Source organism: Mycteria americana, chromosome 2 (assembly GCF_035582795.1).
Source record: "Mycteria americana isolate JAX WOST 10 ecotype Jacksonville Zoo and Gardens chromosome 2, USCA_MyAme_1.0, whole genome shotgun sequence".
In the NCBI taxonomy this organism is placed as follows: Eukaryota; Metazoa; Chordata; class Aves; order Ciconiiformes; family Ciconiidae; genus Mycteria; species Mycteria americana.
In genome coordinates this window covers 32,184,098-32,202,295 of record NC_134366.1, presented here as the reverse complement: position 1 = coordinate 32,202,295, position 18,198 = coordinate 32,184,098, and the positions used below count along the sequence as shown (strand labels likewise).

The following is an 18,198-nucleotide window of genomic DNA, read 5'->3' as shown; positions in this document are numbered from 1 at the left end:
AGATATCCCGGATTCAGACGTTAACATAAATATATATATATGTATGTATAAAAAATGCATGTGTGTGTATAAAAACTTAGTCATACTAGCCTCCTTGCTGCATTTAAAAATGATAGCTGGCTTAAGAAAAATGTGTGGGATGTGTCTTCTATGAACAAGAAATTACTTGATACAATTACTTTAACTCTGAATGTACTCACAAACCCTTCAAAAACAATTGGAAATGTAAGGAACCCTTAGGAGCTGATTTGTAAGTAGGATACCTTTATTTCATAATTAGATTCTTCTGTGACAGTCAAATATTTGACATTTTTATAAGGAAAATGCTTAACTTTCGCATGCAGTGAATTGCATGAAATGTCAGAAATTGCAGAGTGTTAGTATTTGGGCTCATATTGTCCCTGAGTTAGTTTCTGGTAAAAGTCCTGTGGTTTCTCTAGAGGAAAGAGAAATTTAATGCATCAAAAATAATGGGAGCGTTTGGTTTGGTAAAATATGTGTCTTACACAGCTTCAAACTTTGAGGAGCTAACATGTCCTCAGAGGTACTGGTTTCTTCTAAAAGGATAGGTTATTAAAAAAACAAACAACAAAGCAAAAATAGCTATGCTTTTTTCAGAGTAATGCTAAATACACTTTGTGTAGTTATCTTACACTTCTTTTCAAACCTATGTTTGCAGATTTCCCAAGGTCATTTGTTCTTAAGGGGTATTTGCTGCAATTAAGACAGTAGGACTTTAAACATTTATTTTTAAAACCTGGAGCAAATAATTTTTCGGTGTAATGAGCCTGATTCTGAACTCTTTACCCCGGAAAAAAACTCTCAGTTAAGTTATAAGAAATATTTCCTGAGTTAAGGAGTGGAGATTGGGTCCGTGAAGAGTACTGTAGTGCACATTGAAAATAATTGTGACTAATTATAATTAAATATGTATTTTTAATTCAAACAAGTTCTGTTAAAACTAGTAGCAATTACACATATATAAAGGGGAATGTGCGCTTTATAAACTTAGAAAGTGTACTGAATGGCATTAAAGTTACATTTTATCATTTAACGTATTTAATGGTGTGATAGTCACTGCTTCGATAAACGATTATATAACCAGTATTACCTCTCAGATCTTGTTGAGTAACCAGATCATGGCAGATGTTAATTTTTAATTAAGATCATATGAATTATTTGCTTGTGTTTAGATAAGAACGGTGTAAATTGAAATATTTTCAAACGGATAATTTTATGCAGCTTTGCTGTGATGATTCTAGTTAGTGTATGTTGAGGACAAGATGACAAAGTTCAGAGACAGTAAGCTGGATCTCTCTTGGGATGTACCCAGAACCAGTCATTCTCCGAGGATGCCACTTCTCAGCGTAATGTTCTGCAGTTATTCGAATGTATTCACCTATAATATACGTTAGTGGTATTTCAGCTTAAATGGTTTAAATGAGCTTACAACACAGTATGAGAGATGGCTAATGTCTTAGATATACAGTGAAAAGGAACTGCGGTACCACAGATGCAAAATTATGTATCAGCAGACCGTGAAACGATTGTATTTTATGGCTCAATGATGAAAGTTTCCTAAAAGCAAAGATGATTTTACACAAGGTGAATGGATGTTAATAATGATTCTTGCTTTAAGTAAATCTTTTTTTTCAGTGTCTGAGATTTTGTCAATGAACCAGGAATTCTGTGGTCTGGTAAAATAGTTCTTTCTGAGTATTTAAAACAGTAACAAAATCCCCCTACTGTGTTGGCTGACTGCAATAAAAAATTGGAATCGCTTTTAAGTAAGTGGAAGGTGTAGTTTGGGATTAAAGATGCGTAAGTGTTAAACACTAGGATTTGGTTTTATGCAGACTTTCCGTGCAGGTATTTTGAAAATGAGCACTGATGGGTTTCACCAGTGGCATGGTAGGTCCAGACCCTTGTGCAGGGAGCGAGGCAGGGCCAGTGCCAGTGTCAGCCTTCACGTCCTCCTATCCCCATCGCTCTGTACCGGGGCTGCTCTGGACTCGCACTGCACTGCACAGCTTCACCCCAGGGTTTATCTAATATTAAAATGATACGCTTGCCTGACTTTCATACCCAACAATGAAAAAAAAAAAAATCCAAGTTTTAATCTTGGCTGTGCTTCAAATTAAGCACAAGAGTCTTTATTTATGCTTTAATGGCTTCTTTTAATTCTTTCCTTGTTTTTGTTTGTTTGTTTTTTGTTTTTGTTTTCCTTTCTTCAGCTCAGGTACCTGACAATGACGAGCAGTTTGTGCCAGACTATCAGGCTGAAAGTTGTAAGTATAGTATGAATCATCACTTTCTTAAAAATATGTATTTGTATATTTATATTTGGGTCTTCATATTTGTCATCTGCGGTCATGTGATAGTTCCTTTCGCTGGTCGGTGACATGAGCGCGATGAATAGATAAAGCAAGTGGTGTTTTGACTTGGAGCCAGAAGAAGTTGTTTGGGCTGGAGGTATAACCTTTAGCAGGGGGCCCTCTCCTGTAATTCCCACCCCCCAGCCCCAGGGAAGCAAGGAAAAACTCCCGTTGCGGAGGTGGAGGGAGTGTCTCTGTCCGAATAGTGAGGAGAGGACCGTGTTGAGCTGGTACGGGTCAGATACTGTGGGACATAGGAGGCAGCTCTGCTGATCAGAAATCGGGCTGCTCAGCATGGTTTGTGTATAAATAAATAAAAAAAATTCTCCGCATAATCAATCACATACAGCCACTGCTGAAGCATTTTTAAGGCATCTTAGCATGTGGCATTTTGTTGCTCAAACAAAATTTCCCTTTGAATTAATGGGAGGAAGCAGGAGTTATGTTAAGCTGGATGCATTGCACTGTTTGCTACTTTACTTAACATGTGCCCAAACTTATTTTATTATTTTTGTTTTTTTAGCTTGTACCCCTCAAATCTTGCCTTCACCTGCTAAAGTGCTACTATTCTGTTAAACGCTGGCTCCTCTTGGCTGTACCTGCTGTTCTGTGGTTTTGGGTGGTTGCAAGGGCATAGTAAAGAAATGGCATGAGAAACATTAGCTGGCAAAGTCACAGACTTCTTGGAGCTTCTTTATGCATCTTTCTTCCTCATGGCAGGGCTTCTCTCCGACATCAGAGGTCTCTTTTAAATGGTGTCTGCTGATTGCAGCAGAGCGGATGGTAGCTTTTACATTTTGCTAAATAACTTAAATAATTTATCCTATCAGAGTGAATTACTGCAGTTCACTAAACCAGATAGCTGTTAAATACAGCATTCATGTACTGAAATGTTAGGATTAAAATTAGCGAGATTAGAAAGAGTTGCATAAAAATAGTCTTTAACCCAAAAAACACATTCAGACTTGTTGAGTTTTCTTACGAATCTTTTAGAGGATTTTTTCCAGTTATTTAGAAACTGTTTTAAGAAGAATTTATTAAGAGTATTCGTAACATTTTGTGGGGAAAAAAGAAAAAAACAAAAAAGGTTTTTTTGTCCCCTGGACTCTTATAGTATACCTGTACAGCAATAATTTATTTTTGTTTTTGTCTAGAAGTTCCTGTACATACACCAACCAACAATCATAGTCACTTTTAAACTTTCAAAGTTGCTCTTTGTAACAGGTTGGTTTTGTTTGTTTTTTTTTTTTTAACACCTCTGGCTTCAAAAACTTTTTTTTTTTAAATTAAATTATTATATAAAAGCCAAAACTATTCTATAAGTTGAAAATCAGATATGGAGCTGTGTCCAAATATAGTCATGTATGCATACATCCTTTGTGTAAGAGTACAAAGTTCAGTTAGGGCTTCTATTAACCCCCAATTATCGTTACACAACAAGTCAATGATTCTTGGAAAATAATTTGTGAACTGTGAATGAAAAGCTCCATTGAAGCTGGTCACTGCTTTTGGTGATAAAGAAGTTCTCCTAATATGGCTATTTTATTAATGCTGTTAGCCACAGCTTACACAGTGTTATCAAAGGAACATTTATTTCTTCATTTCAGTTGGTTTCTTTATCTTAAGTAAAGGTCAGGAGAGCTTCCTGGAGAGTTACTCTGGCAAAGGTTATGGAGTTTCAGACATATACTTGCATATAATGTATGTAGCTGTGGGCTCTGTGAAACGGGAACGGAGATCAACATAACCAAAGCCATGGGGAAATTACTGCTGCAGAAGTAGCACAATTGTGGCTGTTTTCTCTAGGATCCAAACCTGCCTTCAAACTCTATTATAATGACTTACTATATATAATCTATAAGTCTGTACGGTGCTCACCCTGTTACTGGCAGCAGCCTGGCAGGAGCACTTGGCTTTTTTTTTTTACTATTTTTATTTTTTTTAAACATGGGAGGGGATGGGCAAGCTTTCATAGGTTCAATGTTCAGTACACTTAATTGAGCCAAAAATGGTGAAGGACAGAAGTGTAAACCAGTGAAGGTGGTCACAGCCACTTTCTAGTTCAGGGGCAACCAAACTGTGGTCAGCCACCTCATTTAAATTTGCTGCACAAATTTCATTTATGGAGCTGTATAGGTAAGGGGTGTGTGATTTGCAGAGTATGTAAAGAAAACTGAAGTGCTCCACTGAAACAGTTACAGTCTGCAGTCCAGGTACAAAAATTAGTGACATTTTATTTCTAGCTTCATTGCTTGAGAAATGGGCTTTAAAACTGAGGTAGATTTGTGGTCTTAAATTGAAACTGGTAACATTGAAAGGAGTTGTAGGAAACTTCAGTAACAGCAGCAGCGCTGGAAAGCTGTGGTTAAAACTTTCTTGCCTAGAAATCACGAAGTTAGTCAACTCCTGAAGCAAAGATGTGGAAGGTAGCAGAGGAACTGATACTGCCAAGAACATGTGCTGTGTCCTAGCTCTGAGCAGGATTAAATGCCCCTTAAAGTGCCGTGGGTTTTGCATTTCTGTTCTGTAATAATGATTTTAACTAGTGAAACTGCACTGGTATTAGTAACTAAGGGAAACATTTAGTTTAGATTAGATATACAGTCCACTTTATCCACTTAGGGATTTAACTTCAAAGCTAGTTTGGGACCACGAATATTTCAATTATGAGTTGCTATTAAACTTCAATCAGTTTTCAAAAAGCAAACATAATATATATATTTATATTTAGGTGTGGGCTTTAGATATTATGAGTGAGATCAACAGCTAGCATAACTTCATGTGATATTATTGACGTTACTGGAATTACGCATATTTCTACTAGCTAAGGATCCAGCATGTCAAGCTTCCGCTTAATGCTCTAAACTTCAGTTTACCTGTTTAAAGTTGAATTTATTTTGTTACTCCACTACATCTTCTGGAAAGAGGTCCTTCCTACCATAATAATCTTAGAAATGTCTGCATTTCCAAACTTTTCTTTTTTGTCACAGCGTCCAAAGCCCCATCTTGTCCATCTTGTACTACCTTTTTATTAAATACTTTTTAAACTTTGAATACCTATCAGAAAGAACACTTTTGTAGTTTAGCTCAGAGTGAGCACAATGAAGAGTAGGTAACAACTAGCCTGTTCGGATGAAATTTGAAAAACAAATTGCAGTTTAGTTTCTCGTAACCTTCTGCTTTCTGCAGCGACTGAACTTTTTGAGTTCTAAGGGAGAAAAATGTGTATCAAAAAGGTTTTTTGGCTTGCAATTACACTGGAAAAATACCGCAATTGCATATTAAATAGTGTAATTTTCTTACTCCTTCATTTCCATTTTCATAAGAAATAAAATTCCACAAAAAGAAGGAGGAATCGCTTTTACAGGCATTTACTTGGAAATTCTGTGTTAGGCAGGTTGGTTTTGTCCCATTCTGAATCTGCTTCTACACTTCAGCTGACCTGTGTGCTATATATTCAAGTGATTTCCTAATGACTCTTAGCAATTACGTGAAAAGTTGTGTAAAGCAAAAATGCAAAATCTATTGCTCCAAAAAGGTTAATGCTTTTTCTTTTTTTTTAAATCAGCATTCTGTGACACTTTTTCCGAATTCTTATCTAATTCATAAGACTTAGTTAAGCTGTTTTTCTGTCTGTATAAAGTCAGTATTCACGTGTAGAGAAGGGTGACCTGTGTTAACTTCCTCAGATAAGGTTTCCTATTGTTTCAAGTCCATTTTCATATGAGGAGGAGCCAGATCCTGAACTGGTTGTAATCAGTGGCGAGGCTTTCAGATACTGTAGAACAGCAAGAACTTTCCAATCTAGGAGTAAAAATGAATAAAGTGTTCAGTTTGCTCGAAGTCAATAGCTGTTGAGGTGAAGATTGCTTGCTGCCATTGTTTCGATGGTTTCTATGACGGACACAAGAGGAAGTAGGTAGGATTTGCTGATGTTTAAAGGATGTAGTTGGCAGAGAAAACTTGGTATTGTCAACAATACAGTGATTTGTAATTCGACCTTGGTACAGCTGGTTATAAATGGGGATTACCCTGCACCAGACCAGATTGCCTGGTGTCTTAATAGCATAATCGTGTTGTGTTTTGTTTTAGTAATATGTATTTACATTGGTCTGTTCTTCCAGAGTTTGTTTTTTTTTCTCTTTCTTCTTTTGCCCTAAAATGTAGGTTACCCGTTTAAAATTCATGATAAACTCTAGCTTTTTGCTTTTTATTTGTTACTGAATTCCTGCTAATGAGGATTTGTGCTGTGGTTCACCTTCTTGATGGGTTTCCTTCCTTCTCTTTCATTTTGTTCCTGTATTGTTTCTCTGACCATCACAGCCTTAACTTAACACTGCCAAGGGGTAAATGTTAATGTTAGACCACAGCTGTTGACAGTAAATGGGAAGGGCTGGCTGTAAAATCTGTGCTCCTCCATGTCTGATTAAACTTTAAGATAGGAATAATACTTTTTTAGTAGTGATTTTGTCGCTGATCTTTCACGACCTTTATTCCTTCTTACCTCTGGGTTTTTTTCCTGCAGGTTTAGCAAAGGAGCTCTTTCAATGTAGATGCCAGGAGCCTTAAATTATTCAGGGATGTGCTTTTTAGATGCTCTGGCTTGCAATCTTTAAAAGCCTGTTAAAGAGAGATTCTTTACATAGGCTTCAGGTAGCTGTATTCTTCTGTCATTTTAACTAATGGCTTAGGATATTCCAAATGCAGTTTAAATGAGAAAAAGCTTTAATATTTAGTTACATGTGGTACTAAAATCATGTATACAAAATCAGCATACAAAATAATGATTTTTTTTTTTTTGCACTATCAGGTGAAAAATGCTCTGTTCGTTTTATTTTCTTTTTCTTTCTCTGACTTAAACTTCAAAAGCGAATTTCAGAACGAGAAGAGCATTTCCTGTTTGCGTTAGTATAACAAGAGCTGATGAGCAATTGGTAGAGGTTAATTTCCACTTATTTTGACATATTTTGGAGAAAAATACCCACACGATTAGAACAAAGTAGAAAACACCAGAATAACGTAAGTTCCGATGGGCCTACTGAAGTCAAAAGGAGATCTGTTTACGGGGTTTGTTTTTGTTTATGATGCAGAATAGTTTAATTTCGCAGCTTCTAGAAAAAATTTTAGTGAACTGAAAAAAATGACAACATTTTTTAACGTGATGATTCACTACATAGGCAGCTGCTAGTCGTCTTGGTAGTGCACAATGTCCTAGAAACTGCAGTTGGTAGTGTTTTGGTTTTCTGTGTGTGGCAAGTTGCACACACCACCATGTTTTCAGTTTTGTTTTTTTTTTTTTACAAATTTTTTTTTGTTGTTAGAGTCTGGGTGGCCGGAATCACCTTTTCTTTTAAGTGTAGCTCTGCAAGTGTGATACAGCAGCAGGCAGTCTGACAAATATCCTACAAGGTGGTGCTAGTTATTCTTGGTGCTTAACTATTCCCTGGTAGGGCTTTCTCCTGCAGCTGTGTTTTGTTTCTTGCCACTTGTCTTGAAACTACTTCCTTTCGTAGGTCAGACGTTGTCAGATAGAGAGACATTTACTTATTTATTTTACTGCATGCCCGACTGTGGCGGGTTCTTTCTAAAGGGCCGTGAGAGTTGGGGCTCTGTGGTTTGTTCCTGCCCTTAGCTTTACATGACCTTGGGCATGTTGCTTAACGTCTGTGTTTCTCAGTTTGAAGTAGGTACAGAAATGCATGTATCACTCTGCTGTGAGATATACAGCTTTCTTAATGATCACTTATCTAGAGATCTCAAAAGCATTTTACAAAGAGAGTGCAATGCAATTGCTGTTGTAAGAGCTGGAGAGGTCAGACTGAGGAGTCGATGCTGACCACCTTATATCCCTTCATAGTTGCCTTAGATAGCCTCACTTCTATCATTGTGTCCCTGAGCACTTGTTTCCTTTGTGTAAAGCGGGACTGAAACTGTTACCAGCTGTTAACTTTCTTTTTTTTTTTTTTTCTTTTTTTTAATTGTCATTCAAAAGAAATTAGGAATTGGTGTCTTTCAGAGAACTTTGTGGGCTTGTTTTGTGGTTCGTCACCGGGCATTAGCCTGTGCTAATAGGGATGTTTTTTCCTCCTTCCTCTAGAGGATTTTTGGAAATATTTAAATCTGCCATAGTCGCGACCTTTTCCATAATTGCAAGATTTAATTCTTGAAAAAGTTTTACCAAGAGGCAGACTGTCAACCATAATGCCTTTAACTTGTGATCTTACTAGTAGAGAATTTGTGGGTTTGCTTTGATTTTAATAAGCAGTTTCTGTTTATTTGCTTTTTTCCTTGTATTTTTGTACTAAATTTCCAGCTTTGAAGGTGCAAGGACTTTAGGTTCTCCTGCATTGTAGCAGTGGTAATGGCTCACAGATTGTGTAAATACTGATGGTGGCAATAGGATTGTGGAACAAACGACAAGACCCCATTGAGTAAATAGCTTTTGATTTTAAAACTTTTAAAGTGGAAGCTATTCCTTTCAGAGCGCCCTGCACGCCGTGATGGCCGTGTTGTGAATTTTACTGCTAGTGAAAAGGTACCTCTGGGCATCCCAGCAGAGACAGCAGCCACATTATGCAGATGCGGTTTAACTGCACGGCCACTGTGAACCTGATGGTCTCCAGCCCTCTGGGGCATGGAGGAGCCCAAGCAGCTGGACAGGGCTCTTGTGGGGTTTTGTCCCCCTGTCTCCCTTGTGGCCTTCCACTGGCATGTCCCTGCTTGGCCAAGCTGACTTAGTTCCTTTCTTCAGAGCCCCATCCTCGTTTGCTGTTTTATTGCAGATTAAAGGCTTGGGTTGCATGTGGAGGTTATCAGCTAATGAATAAACTTCAGTCATCCCGTCCTGTGATAAATCTGTCTTGTAGATCAAAGGTGAAGCATGTAGACCTTTTTTCTTTCAAATGGTAATTTCTTAAGGCTGTCAGATCACTTCCTAAGGTCTGTTTACATAAAAACAAAAACATTAAACATATTTTATTCAAAATGTTGAATTTTCAGTTTTGAAAAAACCTTCTATTTCCTCTCTGAGGAAGCCTCCCCTCCTCCCTTCCCCATAAGGACTCTGTGAAGATCCCATCTGTGGAAATACAGGCAAGCCTCACATTGTAACTTGTAGTCACGGCAGTATTTTCTTAACACTACAGTTATTTCTGTTTTAAAACAGTTATTTAGTTAATTTCATCAGGAGTATGTATATGTATTGGAGCATCTGTTCAGTTCCAGTTGTATTAAACAAAGTATGCAGAAATTTGTTTCAACTGTATTTTCACACAGAAACCAAACAAGGCAGATTGAAGGGTCTTTGTGATTCTATTTTGATACAAAACTGTCATTCTCCTTAAACTGCTTTCCATGCAGTGTTTTTGCAAAATGTGTTTTGTATTCCAAGAGCAGCCTAAATAATGATTTGAAAATCCATAAGCTCTGGGATCATATAAAATAAAGAGGCAGTCTGCAGGCTGAGTCCATCCACTTCTGTTTATTTCATATGTTTCTTCAGGTAAAATGTATTTACAGTCTGTATCATTTTTTTTGGCTTTTTTCTTCTGCTTGCTGCCTCAGCTGAAGACAGGAGTCGAGCTCTCCCACAGACTGCCGTGAAGCTTTCAAAGGCTATAGCAGGGGAAAAAAGGGAGGGGAGAGTGGCAGTCCTGAAAACATCAGTTAAACGTTGGAGAGTCTGTGACACATTCATGTCATGTAGGACTGGTACTGCTAGCCCTCTGTAAGCATGTAGGAAAAATAGCCCTTGTTTCAGGTTCTGTGTCCTTTTGTTTTGGTCCTATGCATTTCAGTACTGGGAAGTCATTACGGTGGAGCCATTTATAAGCTGATAAATATGCATAAATGATGATATTTATTAATTTTTTTTAGTTTTAGAAGTCTTAAGTGTTTTTTCTAGGAATGATCTAAACCTAGGCTAAACTGGTAAATGGAAAACTGATCACTTTTTCAAGGCATGTGCTCCAGTCTTTTCCCTGAGAAGGGTTATTTTCTTTTCCTTTCACTTATTCTTCATGTTCTCCTTGTCTTCGATACATTACTCTTACCTGTTCCTGGATTATAGTTTGACCTTGATGAGGTGACTAGAGAAGTGAACTGTCTTGGTAAAGGATATCTTTATTCTTCCGTATCTATTTGTTCTGTAAGCTGAGGATTATGCATGTTAGAAAAGAGTGAATCATTAGCAACTTTATTTCTGGTTGTCTTTTTTCCCGTGGCTGTTTATGAACTTATTCAGCAAATGTGGTTGCCAGTAAGTTAATGTAGTGAAATATTTTTTAGCAGTGACATTTACTGCCAAGTCCTGCAGTCACTGAATAGGAAGGTTACTGACTGGCCAGGTTTTTGTCTTTAAATGTATGTATTATGAGTCGTCATCAAGGGCATTTGAAAAATTACGCATGCAGAAAAAATTCCCAGTCTTGCTAATTTGATCCTCTTTGCTCAAATGTTGTTTTCTTTCTGCTTCTAATGTATACCTAAAAAAGATAAACAGTTTAATTTTTTTTAATACTCTGTCTTCATGCTGATGCTGTTATATAATAATGTTTCCTTATTAACCCATCCATAAATAAAATTTCACATGACCAAAAGCACTAACATAAATGGAGACTTTGAAAAGTGTCAGCATTCAATAAAGACCAAAAGTTTCAAGCATTTGGGATTAGAATTTGGGAGCTGGATTTATGCAAGTGTATGCCTATATACACAGTGTATACTCAATGGGTATATATACATATTCTGTATATACATGTATGTTTATATATACGCATACATGCATATAAGAAATATACATGCCATGTAATTGTCAGTCTTACTGATTGCATGCATATGTAAAATAATCATACAACTTCAGGAACAACTGGCTTCAGAAAAAATGTGCAGTGTGTGTATTGGTAACGTATGTTCACTTGCGAGTCTCGTATACAGTAAGAATGCCTTAAGCAGTGGCAGAAGCCTTAAATATCTGTGCTGAGAAGCAGAGCCTGGTTACAGGTGGTCAAAATTCCACCGACTCCAGAAAGAGCACTTTGCTAAGAGTCTTTGAATATCGGGCTACTTATTTAAGTCCTGACTTTATGTTCCCAGACGTAACCACTTCTGACAATGGCTTCTTTGTTTCCCTGTTGAATCAGTGATAAAACTTGTGAGCTGAATTTTATTGTTGACTTAATTCAATGGCCCGCACCTTTTCCAGTGGAGACTGCAGTTCTTTTGCAGTGGTTTTTGGGTAGTGAACTAAAGATTTAGATTTCAGCCTTTCTTTAATGAACTATAAACTAGATCCGTTAGAGTTGCCTTACTGGTGAGCATTTGTGAAAATTTAACATTGAAGCCTGAGGGACACATGTATTTAGAGTGGTGACAGTCTTGTTCTTCCAGCAAAGTAAACAAAAATCCCATTAGCTACCTTGAGTTAGTGTATACTTACTTTATGAATGTATGCATATTTTTATTTTTAAAGGCAAAATCAAATTAAAAATAATAGTCTCAAAATACAATTTTGTTCCTTTTAGTGCCTATCATTGAGAGTTGCTAAAATAAAAACAAATTGTAAATAATCTTTTAAAGTAGTTGTTTAATTCATGCTAGAGAGAGCTCCCTGTGTAGTCCATTTCATTGTTTATTGGCTTCTCTTGCTTTCGCATATTCTTGAGTAGCTAACTGACAGGCATGTTTATCCTTAAGGATAATCTTTTATTATGATGCTCTTTTATTATGAGGATATTCCTGTTTTTATAGGGAAGCAAACTGACACACTGGTTATGAATCTCTGAAGGTAGGCTCCTAAGACTGAACTACTTCAAACTAGAAGCAATCTTCTGACACCAGTTGTTTAGGTTGTGAACAACAAATGGCAGAACCAGAGATTAAATCCAGTTTCTTTCACATTTTATGCAGCTGCAAGTATGAGATCAGCAGTCTTCTCATCTATAGCTAGCTATTAGCTCTTTGCATGAATACATCAGAAAAGAGCAACGAAAAAATAACTACTAGATTGATGTAACTTGAAACTTTTCCATACGAGGGAAACGAGGCAGAATCAGTTCCTGTTTGTCTTCTGCTGTGGGCATGCTTTTCTAAATATCAAGTTGATGATACCTTTAAAGCAATAAATACAAAAAATACAAAATGGTTTATTTTAAAGCTTATTGTTACTTCTGGCAAAAATACTTGTTATAATTTCCAAAGTTTTCTTCATAATTCTGGTTCTACAAAACCTATTAAAATCCAGACCCGAAACCCTCAAACTGTAGATTTACCTGAAATGGAAAGTGTGTGTGTGTGTGTGTATGTGTATAAAACGCTGGGATGCTATCTCACTTGGATATTTTAGTAATGGAAGTTACACAGTACTTAGCCATTACCTCTTACAATTTAAATTAAATTTTGGAAATTGCTGCAAATGGAAATCCTGTCCTCAGAAGAGCACACAGACCCTGATTTAGTGGCCAGCTCTTCTCTTTGCATTTAACTTTATTGATAATTCCCAGGTAGGAATACAATTTAAGTTTTCTCCCAGGCTTGGTTTTACATTAAGACCTTCCTCTTTAGCAGCAGCTCTAAAGGTGGATCGCCTCTTCTTGCACGCTGCCTGGGAGCCTTTGGAGCCACATACCTTATAAGCAACTGTAGGAACAAATGCCCCTGATCTCCTCCAGGATTTTAACGCTGAAAGCTAATGCAGATGAAGAGCAACCCTGTTTCTCTGTGGGGTCCTGGAGGTTGCAGATTCAGTATAGAGGGATTAAAAATTCTTTAGATTTTTTTTTTCCCTCCCCCTACAATCATCTTATGCTATCCACGAGTTTTAGATCAATTGCTACAGACTGGAGGTTGCAGATCCAGTATAGAGGGATTAAAAATTCTTTAGATTATTTTTTTTTCCCTCCCCCTACAATCATCTTATGCTATCCACGGGTTTTAGATCAATTGCTACAGAATCCAGTGGTTTAATTTTTATTAGGTTACTGCTTCCTCCTCCAGAGAGCCCTAAGCCTCTGTTTACTTTGGGGGCAGGGGGAGAGGGAGAGCTCTTCCTCCTGCCTCACCTATTCTCCTCTGACATCAAAGCAAGCCAGTTTGCTCCTCCTAGCTTAATCCTTCCTTTCTCCCTCCCACCAATTTTCTGCAAATTTCCTTGTATTCTTCTCAGAGTTAACCTGCTGACAAATACCGTGGACATGGGATAACTTTTGCCCTGGAGGTACTTGCTGGGAGGCAGGGCCCCTCTGGCAGTGCTTTCTCCTTGTCTGCCTGCAATTGCGAGTCTCATACGCCTGGACAGGTAGCTGTCTGGAAGAGAAGGAGAGCACTGCATGAACGAGACATAAATCAGAATAAAACAGTGCCCGTGACAGCATTTCTGTGAGATTGCTGCTTTTGGAGGCTAAGAAACTGTCTCGGTAACTGCAGCTCCCACTGCATGAAAATACCTTCTAGACAATTCTTAACTGGAAGCTGAAATCTTTTGGGGGTGGAGAAGAGGGGTCAGCTAACCCAAATCGTGTCAAACCAGTCGTTTGCTTGGGGGTGGAAGAGTAGAGACAGTCTTATAATACCGTGTGGCAGTTCAGCCAGTTAGCAGCTGCCCAAATATAGTGTCAATTTAGGCCAAAGGACCTATAGCATCCTAACAAGGTGTTTAGTGGCAGCCTTTTGAAAAGCTTGCCTTGTAATTGCTCTGTCTTTGGGTTTAGGGAGTAGGTTAACTTTTATTGATATTTACTGAAAGTTCCCCCCTCATCCCCTGCCTCTTCTCTAGCCAGGTGGTGTACCCAATTTGGGTGGGCTTTTTAATTTTGGTATACTGAACATACTTGCAGACTTCAATTTTCAACCGGCATGGTCCTTTTAAATGAGAAGCCAAGTGGCTACAAATATCTGAATTATCTCAGTGGTGACCTCAGCACTTACAGCATCAGAAAGCTGCAGGTACTCTCAGTAACTCTTAATGAATATTTCAGAAATCACAACTGCACAGACAAGCAAATGAGGGGTATCTTGCACTAAAAATGGGGATTTATAGCATTGAACCAATTATTAAGCTGTATGGGTGCAACCTACAACCTCTAATATTGTGCCCCCTCTTCCACCCTGGCTAGGAACCCCTCCCCGTCTCAGGAAGGCTGCATCCTTTGTGGCAGGGGGGTCTTGGGTTAGCTGCCCAGAAATAGCTAAACTGGCAAAAATTTTTGGTGTCTTAGCACACAAGCTTTAGAAAAGCACATTTCAGTTAAAGGATGACATTTATTTCCATTTGTGAAGAAGCATCTAGAAAAATTTCTTTGCTGAACAGGGGCAGGAGCATCATTTTTAGGAGTCAAATAAGCTGTGCTGTAGGGAAGTGGCATACGTCTGCATTATAATGACGATTTTGTTGGTCGCCTTTCCCTGTGTACAAATGCCCTCATATAAACCTGCTTTATGGATAGTGATGCAACTTTGTTGTGCTGTAGGTACAATGAACCCATTTCTCTTCTCTACTTCAACCTTTTTTTTGGCCTCAGTTGTTATTCTCAAAGGCTTTATGTTAATCCCAGATCATAGTAAAGATAGGGAAAAATTATGGTGGATATATAGAATTAACGTAATCTAGAGATGAACAGGTAATCCAATTAATTTAAAATTTATTTTAATGAATACTTGTTTTTTTTGTCTTTTACTCATTAATCAGTAATGCTTTTTGCTTTAAAAAAAAAAAAGGAAAGAAAAAAAGTCTGTTACTCCAAAGCAAGAGAAAGTTATTTTAACAAACAATGCTTGTTAATATGGATGCATTACTGCAGATTTTAAGATCCAGAATTTCCCAATATCAGTTGTAGGAAAATGTACTGTTAGTTTCCATCTTGAAACTCTGTAGTAGTAAACAGGAATAAATTCCAGCTTTCAGTGCAGTTCATCTTCACCTGCTCACTACTTTTTCCTAATCTAAATTCAGAATCAGTATTTTTTTTCTTCTCATACAATGTCATCTGAGAACAGTCCATGTAGACTTTGAGGACAAAATCGCACAATTTTGGGCTGTCTTTTATTCTTCACAGGCCCCCCCCCCCTTGCCCCCCCCCGGCCCCGAATCCCTCCCCACCCCCTGAGGATTTTAAAGACTATACTATTATGTAGCATTCGTGCAATGCAGTATTCAAGTAGACCGTTAATTGACATGCACAGTATTGTATGCTTTAGGCTGGAAGAGAAAATAAGCAATTTGCTTCATTTTGCAGAGCGAGTTCTAACTGTTATTAAAGTGCATTTGTAGTTGCATATTTTCCAGTAAAGGTGACAGATTCAAAGCTGGTATTTTCTTTTTGTTAAACAAGGTTCTCAAATAGATCCATCTTGCCCACGTATTCTATTCTTGCCAGTTGGCTTTGAAAGCTGGTGCTTGGGCTCATCGTTCAGAACTAGCTTCCAAAAAATGAGGTCCCATGCTGTTTCTATCTATTGAGCTGGTAGGGGCTGGAAGGATCTGATCTGAAGCCAAGGCAAAGACTGAATTGATGGAATCATATCTAATGGGTTTGCCAAGTACTGCCCAGTCATGAAGTTCCACTTTCTGGGAAAGAGCACTGAGACAAGGGGTGGCAGAGCATTTGCCATGATACCGGCTATCCTCTGATTTCCTTCCCTGGACTTAGAGCCAGGCCACCACGTAGGAAAGAACTAGCTTTTTGTTGTATGCGTTTTTACACATTTACATCTTGTTCCTCTCTTCTGCATGCTGCTTCCCCATTTTCTCCCCAGTTACATGTATGCATTTGAAGAGGGAAAAGCTTACTGCCCTTATTTAAGGTATTGCACTTATTTTGACCATACCTAATGTATAATTGCAGAGGCATACTTGCACATTTGGTATGCTTACTTCTGTTTGACTCTGTGTGCACACACACAAACACCCAAATACACACACAGACTCTATTTCAGGTGAATGGTCACCACTCAGTGGGACTAGATGGGGGCCAGTTGTCTTCAGGGCAGAATTCTGCATCTTAAGCAAGTTCTAGTTTTCTAGATGGAACCATAAGATGGAGAATAATACCAAGATCATGCACCACTTCAAAACCACTACTTGACAGGATTGCTTGGATTCCCTTCCCCTCCCCCCCCGCCTTTTCTCGCAGCTTTCGTTTGTGAGATAGTGAAAGCTCAGGTCTCTTTTCTGTGTTCCATTTTTATATAAACTGCCAGGATAGTCTGTGAAACCACAGTGGTGATACACATCTGTGTGTCAGATACCCAATTTGTCACCAGCTTCTTCCAATATCTGGCAGAGAGCAGGACCTGAATGAAATCCAGTTGACTGGAGCTCAGCTAAGATCTGATAGAGGTGACTTTGATAGATCAGATGGTTGAGGAACTTGGTGGAATCTGTGTAGATGTAATCTGTTCAGCCACTTTTAAATCAGTCCACAGTCTTCAAGTCTTGCTCGTCTTTGCAGCTGTTGCAGAGGTCAGAAACAAAAGGGATTTTTTTGCCATTGTCTAGGCAAGCAATTGCCTAGGGTGAAAACATTTGCAGATCTTGCCTCAGTCATCCATGCTTGCAGTCACTTCTGTCTTCAGCTGTTGCAGTGGTCTGTATGTGTAGGCTCTAATTCAAAATCTTTGGGAACAGTTTAGCTGGAAAGACTCGGTTACCAGCTTTTACTGTCTTTCCATCCTCCTACCTCTCTTCATCTGTCACCTCTCCAACGTGATGTTTTTATTTCAGTTTTTGTTAGTATACTAGGCTGCATGCCACATTCAGCTGCAGCAGCAGTAACCTTCAGAGTATGAAGGAATGGCCAGCTGGGTCTAGTACCTGCTTCAGCTAATTCCTCCTGTGCATCCCAAAGATTACTGGTAGAATTTCTCATCTTAATGTATAGTGGAATGAAACTGAAAGAGCACCCTGCTTTGGCATCTCGTTGTCTTTAATCAGATGCCTATTAAATGGTTGTTGAAATTCAGAGTGCAGCTATCTACAAAGGTCTATAGCTCAAATCATAATGATCTAGAAATAAATAATCAATAAATAGCCTCCAGAATGCAGAAGACTATTGTTTCATAAGTTAAATACACATTTTTGAAACCTCTTCAGAAAAGATGTATAAAGCCTGTCATTCCCACCTAGAAGGTCATATAGAAAGTATTTAATTTTGTAGCTCATTGCATCAGATATGCAAAAACGTATACTGAATGTATGGTTCAAATGGTAAGTAACTGTTGCAGAAATAGAGCATTTCAGGCCTCATATGAACCCACAATGTTGTGTTTGGATTTTTTTTAAATGTCTATTGATAAGAGCACCTAGGTCATTACTGTTACCTGAGAAGTAACCAGCACTTTACCCTCCCTGATGAACTGTTCATTAAACTGTTCATTTATTGAAAGTAGATTTTTTTTTTTATTAAAATGCCTACCTGTTGTACTTAGAGCACAAATAATTTGTTTGAATCATCAGGTGAGTGCTGTTAAGTTATAGTGAGTGAGGAAAATTGCAAAAACACGAATTAGGGTCCCTGTCCTTAAGTGTATTTCAGTTTGCATTTTGATAGTAGTTTAGAAATGTTATCGCCTGTTTTGTCACAGACATAATTCACATCTTTCTTCAGGCACTGTAAACAAGAGAAATGGTTTAATGGCTCCATAAAAGGCACTCTGTGCTGATAGCTGAGATTAGACCCTTTAGTAATGGATTTTTGTGTGTTGGGGGAAGGGGAGGGCTTGGCAGAGGTAAATGTACTGGAAAAGAATCTTGGAGAGACTCTGATGTATCTGAAGTGCCTGCTGCATTTCTGTATGTATTGGGAGATAGATTTAAAGTGTGACAGTATTG

The 18,198-nt window shown here is 38.1% G+C and overlaps 1 protein-coding gene across 4 annotated transcripts in view; it reads left to right on the top strand.

Annotated features, from left to right (window-relative positions):
* Window positions 1-18,198, top strand: part of ETV1 (ETS variant transcription factor 1) — a 68,719-nt gene that overhangs the window by 11,755 nt on the left and 38,766 nt on the right. For all 4 annotated transcript variants that reach the window (XM_075492908.1, XM_075492907.1, XM_075492905.1 and 1 more), the window contains one exon: window positions 2,235-2,288. In XM_075492908.1, the coding sequence (XP_075349023.1) occupies window positions 2,235-2,288 (54 nt within the window). The remainder of the gene's footprint in view (window positions 1-2,234; window positions 2,289-18,198) is intronic.